The sequence below is a fragment of the Egretta garzetta genome, unplaced genomic scaffold, assembly GCF_000687185.1.
Source record: "Egretta garzetta isolate BGI_Z169 unplaced genomic scaffold, ASM68718v1 scaffold156, whole genome shotgun sequence".
NCBI lineage: Eukaryota > Metazoa > Chordata > Aves > Pelecaniformes > Ardeidae > Egretta > Egretta garzetta.
Window position 1 is genome coordinate 1,152,715 of NW_009260125.1, and position 11,421 is coordinate 1,164,135.

At 35.7% G+C, this 11,421-nt stretch overlaps 1 protein-coding gene across 1 annotated transcript in view; it reads right to left on the reverse strand.

Annotated features, from left to right (window-relative positions):
- FBXL13 (F-box and leucine rich repeat protein 13) overlaps window positions 1-11,421 on the reverse strand; it is an 88,211-nt gene that overhangs the window by 16,160 nt on the left and 60,630 nt on the right. Inside the window, exons 16-18 of the mRNA XM_035896866.1 lie at window positions 9,291-9,410; window positions 8,021-8,147; window positions 416-499 (exon numbers count right to left, since the gene is read on the reverse strand). Of these exons, the coding sequence (XP_035752759.1) occupies window positions 416-499; window positions 8,021-8,147; window positions 9,291-9,410 (331 nt within the window). The remainder of the gene's footprint in view (window positions 1-415; window positions 500-8,020; window positions 8,148-9,290; window positions 9,411-11,421) is intronic.

An 11,421-nucleotide genomic window follows, 5' to 3' on the forward strand; every position in this document is an offset into this window, starting at 1 on the left:
AAATGACTGACTAAAGAAGAAGAAAGCAAGACCCAAAAGCCAACACTAGCGATGGGAAAAGTATGTTTTAGACAGAAATTGGTGAGGGATTTGTAGAGCAAGAAAGCAATAACAGTACCAGCAATTTAGGCTGCAATTTGCGCAGTACAATTCAGTAGAAATTAAGGCTCTTGTGGAGTGAATTTCAGAGTCAAACGGAAAGCAGAATTCAAGACTCATTAAAATTCATGGAAGGAATGAAAAACAATTGAAAGGAATGAAGGGAAAAGTCATTTGTAAGAGTGAGAATGTACAAAGGTGCAATGAAGAATGGATGATGACATACAGAGTAAAATAAGATCACTTTTGGACATGGTTAATTTGAAGAAATAGAACGGCTTCCAAGGAAACACCAAGAAAAGAGGTGAAGTTTTACCTGAATCCCAGTATCACTGATGTTTTTGCATTCTGATATAGAAAGTTCCTTTATTTTTCCATGGCGGCCAAGGGCTCTCAAGCCCTAAAAAATTAAAAAAAAATAAATCTTAAAAATCAATACATGCAATTATATGTTATTACATTTAATATGTTAAGATGGTCATTAATATCCAATACCTGTATATTAAAGCTTCTATCTAAGAATTACAGCAGCTCTTAAGACATTCTGTTCAGCGGAGTGCGTATAGTTTATCCTTTGATTTTTGCTTGAAGTATGTACAAATGTTAAGAATTCTTTGCAGAAATAATTACATTGAGAAAGCAAAAAATTAGATTTTTCTACCTATTCAGAAAGAAAGAAACTGAAACAAAGTAGCGTGGTGTGAAATACTTCCACAGGACACAGACGGGGACTCTCATAAAGCAAAATACATTTAAGATTTCCTCCAAAATTTGGGTTTGAAAGAACTTTTCACAATTTTTTTGTTGGAAGAACTAAGTACTATTTCCCACAAACAAATAATATCTTAGAATTGCTGCCTTTATGATTTGCTTACCAGTAAGGGCTTTATGGCTACAGCTATGCTACAAGACATTTGAAACAGTGCAGTCACACTCATAGGTGCATGAACAACCCCCGTATTCAAGACATAAGGGATTTTTAATCCTTTTTTTTTTAATCCTTTAACACTTGGTGATTTTTACTGCTTGTACACCAGGGAACAGGACCGTGTTCTGATCCTAAACTCTCTTAACCTGAAGGAGAATGAAATTTTGATTTTGTAAAATATATTTTGATAATCACAGCAGAATATCTCTGTGCTTCATATCAATAAAGTAAACTTTACTGAAAAACAAAGTTACCACTTTATTCCATGTGGTTAAGAAGTTATCTACAATTAGGCAGTGAACAGCACTGCACATAGAGGAAATATCATCTTGAAAAAATAAGCACATGTAAATAGAGTCTGGAATCCAGATGTGGACACTGTAATGATAATGCTGGAAGAGTGCGGCTGGAGTTCAAATTTTGCAAATTCCTGAAATCTCACAGGCTGAATAAAAAAAAAAAAATGGAACAATGAAAGAGATTTCCAATCCTGGCTACTTATGAAAACAAAGACATTTGCATTTTTCTCAGCACACGCAGTTACATGGTGTCCATTACTTTCAACAGCTTCATGAAAATCTACAGATTCCAAATCTTTGTTGACCAGAGCACTCCTATTTGAGACAAAAACCCGATTATGTACTTAAACCCCAAATGGGTTTATGTCAGAACTTGATTTCCTTACAGCAGAGACTGACAATGATAGGTGTGACCTTATGGACATAATTTCATCTTGCATTTTCCTTTATTTAAAAGTGGCACCACTTTAATGTACTTATTAATGAAATAGTAAAGAATATTATAAAGATTTTTTTGCTACGTGACAACTAATGCTGCTATGACTTCAAAGATAATTTATAACAATTTTATATGATTAGAGTGATATTGAATCACGTAACTTTTTTTTTCATTGAAAATCAAGGCCTCCTTTGAGGTGTTTCATTAAAAATTCCAGATTTGAGAAGGGAAAGGGTGAAAACAAGGAATGTCATTAGGAGCTGTCTATTACATAGAAAAATGATGAAACCTTCATGTTTCCAAAAATAAACTTCTTCAAACAAGCTCTATGCAGGAAGTCTAATCTACATGAAATTTTTAACTATTATTTTTGTATCTATCATACATACAAAGGAGCCGATTATCCTAGTTTTATTAGACTTCCTGATTTATTCAGTAATATTCCCTGATAAGTAACATCAGGGATCCCCATCCAGGATACTGACCTATTTCTAGAAAAAATCTTCTATACTAAGCCTTCAGACATTTGTGAAAGATACTGGACCTCCTGGAAATAGATGCTAGCAGAACAGATCCTGTGCAGCATACAGACTAGGGTCACCCACTCTATGTGTTTCCAAAAACATATCTCTCCTTTAACATAAAGAAATCACCCTATGTCTCTTGGATCAATCTTCTGTTGCCATGGAAAAAGGGAAGACTTTGCCCTGGATCTCTTGTATAGCACGCGTATTACCATTTCCGTTTAGAAAACAACTTTAAAAGAAACTTCTTATTCTTCTCTAACAGGTGGTTTTTTCAAGGAATTTTTACATTTTTGTTCTGTTTTGTTTACTTTACTACATGAGGCCTACAAACATTTGCAGAATATAATTTATTATTATTTCACTGAGGTTTTTGTAGATGAGAATATGAGTATCGACTGTACCAGCCGGCGATGGTCTTCTCTTGCTAGAGACAAAAGTCATCTGAGGCTATGGCATACCAAAGAACAACTCTTTATTATTTATATTCACAAGCTGCAAGTCTCTGCCTCTCAACTGCAGACTGCAATGAATGTACCGTCTCTCACTAATAATAACCATGTGCTACGCTGTTTTCAACTTCTTCTGAAACTTCTGTTCACATATCTCTTTGTAACCTTAAAGGTCAGCATCTGTAATGTTCCAGAGATGTACAGATGTTACTTCCTGTTCATACCCCAAACCAAATAGATTGACCTCAAAGTGACTCCAATCTTGGAAGACAGCTCTTGAGAGGTATCTCCCACCTTCCATTTCTGAGCCATTTAATATTAAATGACTCCATTTATCCTTTAAAACTCTCAGATTTCTGCACAGATTGGCCACAGTCAGGCACCAGTTTCATGGATCAAACACTTACTAGAAGAGAAGAATTTAACTCCTATCACGCAGTATCATTTTTCTAATAACAATAAATATGTGGCAGAACAAAGTTCAGTTTCAGATAGCAAAAACCTTCTGGAAAATGGGTAAGTTCTTAAGCAAAAGTAGCTATTTCTGTTTCCAACGCCTAATAAAAAGGCGGGGGTGGGTCAGATCTGTTTACAGGAACCATAGAGACATTTTTCTACTGCAGTGCAGAAATCCCCCTGTGCAACTGTGTATAATACATGCTATAAAATTTAAGTTCTCTACCTAACACTGTTTGCAGTTAGACTGGATCATAACTTATGTAATACAGTTGCCAACATGACTTGACACTAAGTCCACACAACAGGGCTGCCATTGTAACAAAATGTCCTGTAAAAATATTGAGCCAAATTTTCAACATTGCTAAGTACCTTTAATTCCTACTGATTTGCATTGGGACTCGAGGTGTTAGTACACCTGGCATCGATTGCAATGACTCTCTGTGTCAGTGTTTCCTATTTCCATGCAGAATTAGGTTGCTAAGACCCCAGGTCAAATTCTTTCTTTCTCTATTCTCCCAAGCAGACTGGAGTGCTAACATCTGAATTTGGAGCCCACTTCGATATTTTAACATTTCCTTTTCCCTGCCTTGGGAATGCACGTGATTTGTTACATCCTTTCCTTTGGAAATCAAATGCAACTAATTAATTTACAGTCTGTTGCTGGCTATGTCTATTAAACCTGATAATACTTTTTTTCTTAACTTTCACAAGGCTTCCTCAGTCCTGCTGAGGCCTAATTTCTAACAGAACAAAATGTGTATCCAGGCTATGCATTCAAGTCACCATTGATTCAGAATCACACTAAGAGTGCAAAGAAATTACTCTAGATAACTGTGGAAAGCCAAAATGCCACTTTGGTGGGGTTTTTCCCCCCCTGTTTAGAAATGTATTATTAAAATATTAGTAAATATTTACATTGCAGCCTGGTCTTCAGGACCAGCCAGGATCTGAAATCATTAAGTACAAACACGTAAGAAAAGAGTTGAGCTAACTGTTTATACATCCATATAACCACTACTCCGGAGTTCCCAATGATTACAAATTAACCTCAACTTTGAAGAACTACACATAGCACACAAAAAATCTGTGACTGATTAGCTGACTTGATGACACAGATAATTCTGGAGGAGGCATTTCAGCCAGGAGAGAGAATGGGGCCTTAGATTATTATGAGAGAGAATTTCATGCATAACAGTCATTGCAGAAGAAAAGGCAGAAGCAAAGAGTTTATCTGTGTACTTCATATTTCCTTTTTATCTTTGATTTCAGAAATACATCAGGCTTCCTCCCATTTTTAAAGTATTTTACCTATTTCTTATGTTTTAGGCTGGTTTTTCTCTCTCATTATTAAACTGCTTCTAATTCATCACTGATATTAAGCATCCCTGTGTCTATGTCAGGGCACCTACTGTTTTTGTTGCTGGATGCTCTATATAACTCAGGAGTCAACTAAGTTTCTTTAACAATTCCTTTTATTATTCTTTGCTGTACTTTTTCCTGCCTAACTCCTGCTTGACTTAAGACACTTTATTCAAATGTCCTGACACTTCTATACTTAAATTTTTTTTTTATATCCCAAGAAGATGGGTGGTCCTGGCCATATGCATCAGCAGCTTGCAGGGGGATGAGGAATGCTAGGCAGCTGCATGCTTTCAGACTCACAGACTTGAAGCAAAGCTGCCAAGGCTGTATCATATTGACATCAGAAAAAGTTCAAGACATCTTAACAAAAATATGGAGAATATGAGAACAAAGCTTATACCTGAAACTTCCACTGAGTCTGCTTTTATAAGAAAGACAAAGAGGTTTTGATCCTAAATGCTAATCTCAGCTCCATAATAGAAGCTTAAACACCTTGCATATATTGTAAATACCTTTACAATGACATCTCGAATGACTAGTGATATTATTTATGCATTCATGAACATCTTCACCATACTCACAATTTAAAACACTACATTCCCTATCCCAGTGAGCTTAGAAGAGCAAAACAAGTGGGAAAACAAGGAGGGATGGGAGGCTAGCTAGAAGGAAAAGGGAGTTTTCTCAAAGAATTTAACGGCTGTTTTTTCAAAGAACTCAACATCTTTGCTCTGTCATTGAGTGCTTTTTTTTAAAAAAAGAAATGCTGTCACTAAGTTGCAAATCATTTCTAAGTCTCTTTTAAGTTTTTTATAACTCTAAGAAACCAATTTCTAGTACTTCAGGAATGACAAAAACAGAACAAATGTTCTTCCCATAATTAAAAAAAGGTATTGAGACTTAAAGATGTGTGTTACAATGTTGAATAAAGAAGGAAATATTTTATGAAATGTAAAAAGATGAATGCTAAAATAAATGAGTGAATACATTAATATTTAAAATGTAATTTTAGTTTTATTTATTTAATGTTATATATTTTCTAAGAGTAAGAGAAATATAGTCAAAGCCCTAATGAGAAAAGTACAGCAACTTCTTCAGTATGCCACCAGTTTCTCATATGCAGAAAGTTGGCATCCTCTTCATTGGATCATACTTGGTTTTGTTAATGAATGGTCTTTGACTTAGCAAGACGCTTAAGCACGCATACAACTTAAACATGCGATGGATTACTTGCCTTATTCTAGCTTGTGTTTAGAAGTTTGCCTAGGCATTTTCTCTCTATGTAAAATGCATACCTTCCTACACAATACCAAAATCTGAATATATGCAATGATTATTCTTACTCAATTTCCAGTCTTTCTGTTGAGGAGTAGACTCAGGACAAGGACAAGAAGCTTCTCCAAAAAGAAGAGAGACTTCTAATGTACTTCTCATTAGCACAACATTTTTTAACGACTGTGAGTCTGTAGGGTACTGTAATTTATTTTTTTTATTAACAAGATGTCTTGTCGGGGACAATTCTAAGAGTCAGTGTATTTCTTCCAAAACCAACAAATTCCCTGAATTTGACAGATTGCAACAGGAACATTGACTTATTTGGCATCAGAGCACCAACAGTGGAAAAAACTTCCATTTTGATTGAGTCATACCTGAGACACAAATCTGTAAGAAAATCTGACTCTACTGCATCTTTTCTCCCCTATCCTTCCCTTAAGGATATGTCATCCTTATTGCAGTAAATTCCACTCTGCTTTGATGGGCAGAATGATTCTGCTGTCATTTGAAAAACCAGAAAGAAAAATTCTCTTGTGTAGTGCAAATCTATGTTTCATATTCTACAATTTTCACGCTAAATAGAAAGACAGCAAAAGCAGCAGGGATCTGATACACAGACTGCAGGAAAGCATACGAGCCTTACCATTTTTCTTATCAGCACAGTATAATGGTGTTGATTACTGTCCATAAAACATTGTTCTCTCTGCTACATTTTTAAAGCAATACTTACAAAGTCTAAAATGAAAGAGATCTTCTTAATACAACTTCCTCTATATGCTAATAAAATGAATAATATAAAGGCAAAGCATACAAATAATAGCTTGTTACAAAGCAGACTGCTAGATTTCCTTTTATCAAATAGTGTTTTAAGATTAGGAAATGTATTTATTACACATGCATGAATGTTATATACTTAAACACAGCAAACAGCAAAACCCATAACCATTTTGCAGCTAGTACTAGCAATCAGATCAGACAATACAAAAATGATAAATGGTCAATTTCCAGGTTATTTTGTCTGTCTTGTGGGAGAGAGAAAACTGAAAGCCTTAGGAAATGCAGTGTAAGCAAAAGAGCTTGGCTTATTGCCGAGGTCATGGGATGTGCTATGTGAAAACTAGAGTAAGAAGCAACACAGCATTTTAAAAGACTAGCTGCAGCAGGCACGGAGAAAGAAAACATTTATGTTGCAACACTATGGGACTGTAACTTAAGGCAGCATAAATTTCATTCAGATATAATTTTATGATTTTTTAAATGATCACATTAAATGAAGTCTTCTTGGATTTCCCAACCTTCTTTATTTAGCTTAATTTTGTTTTTTATTTTCAGGCCTCCGTAAAAGATACAGCCATTTTAGTTACTTTTCCGCATTAATTACTTGTGCACAAACTCTGTGTTAGAGCCAAATAATAAAGTTCTTGGTCAGAATTCTGTTTCAACAGTGACTGAGAGAATAGACTCTATGGCAAGTTTTCTTCACAAGGTTTCTCCTAGATTTCTGTGTTCATTGAAAAGAGTTTACCCCAAAAGTAAAAGAAACAGCAGAACTGCCTCTGAACCCTGCGCACAAGGCAGGACCTCCCAAAAACATCTAATGCGGAGGCCTGCGATGTTGAACCCAGCTCCCACACTTGCCATTTTGCATCCCAGAGTCTTAGGAACTCGGCACTTTGAAGATAACCTTGTTAGTAATTCTTTCGCTAGCAATTATTTTCTAGACCACAGTGTAGAGCAGTGCCTCTGCTAGAGATAACATTCAGGATTTTTCACCACGAAATCTAGTTCATGGAAAACACAATCTCTTCAAATTAAAATGTTAAAAATACCGATTTTTCAGTTTTCCTCAGGCTTAATAATCCTGGAACAAAAAAAAAATTCTGCTTAATAGACATTCTTTTCAGATCAGCTTCACAGCATCCAAACTCCCTCTTGCTGATGGTTTCTGTTTCTCCTTTCCAAATGTAAGAATTGTCCAACTAAAGAATTACCTTTTATTTCTTATTGCCTACACATGGGCTAATACTGTACTATGAAGTTTCTAAAATAGGTTTTAATGACACTGTAAACCCACTGCTTCATATCCATGCAGCTTTTTAAATGAATGGATTTTTATTGCATTTTTTTTCAGAAAGCCTAGATAAATAGTAAACACATTCTTCATTCTTTAGTCATATACATACCATATCTGAGACGCTGGTTCTGGAGATATCAATGGATATCAATGACAACATATTTCCCAAGGCTTCAATTCCAGCATCTGTCACATTTTCACAGTGATGCAGATTCAGGTAGGTCAATTCATGACATCTAAATTGAATAAAAAACCAGAACTGTCAGCTTTCCACTTTTGTTACAGAACTGTAGTATAGCAAGTACATTTTTGTAATAACCCTTGTTAAGTTTTTTTCAGGAGACCTTATGAAAATAAGCACCCTAGACTTTTGATATCTAGCTTACATGGGCACTTCCAAGGATTCCACTTATAATGCATAAGCATCACAAATGTTCCAAATAATGAACAGCAATCAAATTAAATCAAAATACGGAATTCAAGGAGCTGTACTACATAAAAAATATTGTAAAATTAGTTTGAGGCCTGGACTTTTCCCCATCTCCTAATCACTCATATCTTACACAGGAACTTCAAAGCTCACTGCAACAACAGAATTCAGGACCCCATGGCTGTACCCACTCCCAACTACAGCTACACAAATAATGGTACACAGCAAATGAAGACATTTCCAGGTTCTGCAAATCAGCATTTGCTGACCATACATGGAAAACCGAATTTTACTGCGTAAGTAAGCACCGTAAGCTGTATCTTCCCATAGCCGAACCAGAAGACCTAAGAAATCTGACTCCTCATGCAGTGCATCTCAGCTCACAGCCTTAGGGGTAACACTGCATCTTTAAAACAAAGGAAGCATTCCCTAGCTTAGCAGCGAGCATGCTACAATTATTCACAATTATTGTTATGAAAGCATAAACAGGGGCCTGCTGAGAGATTTAGTAAGAAGTGGAAAGACTGCCTCCAAGAGTCTCTGGAGATTTAAAATTATCTTTTGATTGCCAATACCAATACTCCTTCTGAGGAACTGGAATTGTTTGTACAGACATGAGCATTTATTGAATTTACAAAAAATGTGACTTATACCTACTAAACTTTTAATGCTATTTTGTCACTGAAAACCATCACTTAAGCACTTTTTTCCCCTAAAATTAAGACTTCTTAGATTTCCATATTTATACTGATGAATTCCCCTTTATATGATGGATTGGTTTTTAAGAGATTCACAGTGCCAAAATGGACTAGTCATTTACCTCGTACAATTCTCTATATACAATTGGCCGTATAATTTTACCTATTTATAAACATATTAAGAACTTTACCATTAGAAATATATTGCAAGCCTAACCACACTAGAAAAATATTGTACTGGACTATGTTACCTTTGAGCTATTTCTTTGACAGAAGCATCAGTGACACGAATACAATTAGTCAAATTCAGCTCTCTTAGCTTAGCTCCTGAAGAACCTTGAACAAATGGCCTCACTCCTCCATCACTGATTCTAAAAGAGAAACATAGACAATATTTATAATATGTATTCTCCTACTGCATACAAGTCAATGTACAGTTTGCATTCAGCAGCCTATGTTGTAGATAAGCAGAAATGAACAATGGTTTTTTTTAAACAGCCTTTTAAACCCCAAAAGGAGTCAGAATAATTAATGGCTTGATTAGAAACATGCTGCTCTTTGGAACTGCTGAAAATGAGAATTTTCTGAAAGTAAGTCTGTTGGAGATTAAGAGAACTTCCATTAGTTTCAGCACTCAGATATGATAGCACTCCAAAAGACAGAGTTTGCAAAACATACCTGGAAAGTATCAGAACCTGTTTAAACCTTCCAGAGTAATATTTGTATTCGTATCTTTGTTAATTTAAGGAACTGACATAATCTAAAGGAAAAATTATCTTCTAGCACAGAATCAAAATTCCTAGGTAATATATGTACATAGTAGCTGTTCTGTACACATGCATGAAGAGTTAACCTGAGTTCTTCCTCGGAGGGTTTCACTTAATCAATTGCATATCTCACGGATGAATCGCTAGCTTATAATATACACAAATGTTATAAAAATTAAGTAGATAGATAGATAAAAAATCTTTCAGCCATGTCAGGAGTGTTGGACAGCTGACTGCTACTTGGGTGTTTCAATACAGTTCATATCTCTGGTATGTTTAATGTTACTGTACACTTAGATTTTCAATGCATTCCCAGTATTTCTTCTGTGTTCCCTGACAAATAAAAAATGAATCCCAGAATTGTGTAGGACAGAATCATATTTTGGCTTGTACAGTGTGTTGCAGCACAAAGAATCATTGCAAATCCCAAAGTCCCAGAAACATATGGGTAAGAATAACACTACTAATAAAACAATAACCTGAACTGAGCCACATCGTGTGACCACAAGCTACAGATGAAGCTATGATCACTCCGCAATAATTTAACGTCTGTGGTAGTTTTGGTGTTATTTCACAGTGCGGCTATTTGCCATTCAAGACAGATAAATTTAAGAAATACACCTTCAGAATAATTAACTTGCATAAAGTCTGTAAGGAATGCAAAGCCTGGCAATACAGTCAACTAAATTAAAAAAAAACCAAAACCAATATATTTGGTAACCACACTGGGCTTGAGGGCTGAAATAGCCACATTATAACTTTTTAAATAATTATGCTGTGAATAAACATGCTAAGTTTCTCTAGTCGGCTGATTAACTGTAAAAGAACACAGGCCATACACTGCTTTGTCATACATGAAGATAACTGGAAAAATACGCCAAGGATATGAGCCACCACATTGCCCACATCCATTTTTAGCCACCTTATTACTCATGTCTCTATTATTTCTTAACTCTAACAATCATGATCAGTTAATTTTCTTTCTTAATTTTTCACATATAGTCAAATACTTCCTGTAATTTAAGAATTCTGAATTGTTAGATTTGCTCTTTCTGTCCCTTTCATTTCTCAAAAAATTTTCCATATGACTGTTAGAAAAACTTAGACTTTTAGACTAAGAAAAAACATCAATGAAAAAAGGCAACTCATTAAGAGCACTAGGATGGCTAGGCATTTCAAAACCTGTTCTTAAGATTCTACCATCGGTATAGTGCTTCCCTTGATTCCATGAGAAATCCCTAAAAGTTTCTAACTCACAACGTGAACTTCTATAGCAGCACACTGTCCAAATAAGAGAAACATAAACACTAACAATTCCCCTTTTGTAGTTTCGTATCTCTTGAAAGAAACTCTTTTCTAAGTTGTATTGCATGGAAAGGTTTTGGTAGTGGGGGCCTACAGGGGTGGCTTCTGCGATGAGCTGCCAGAAGCTTCCCCCATGTCCGATAAAGCCCATGTCAGGCAGCTCCAAGACGGACCCACTGCTGGCCAAGGCCGAGCCCATCAGTGATGGTGGTAGTGCCTCTGCAACAATGTATTTAAGAAGGGGGGAAAAAAGTGCGCATTTGCAGCTGGAGAGAAGAGTGTGAGAATGTGTGAGAGGAGCAGCCCTGCA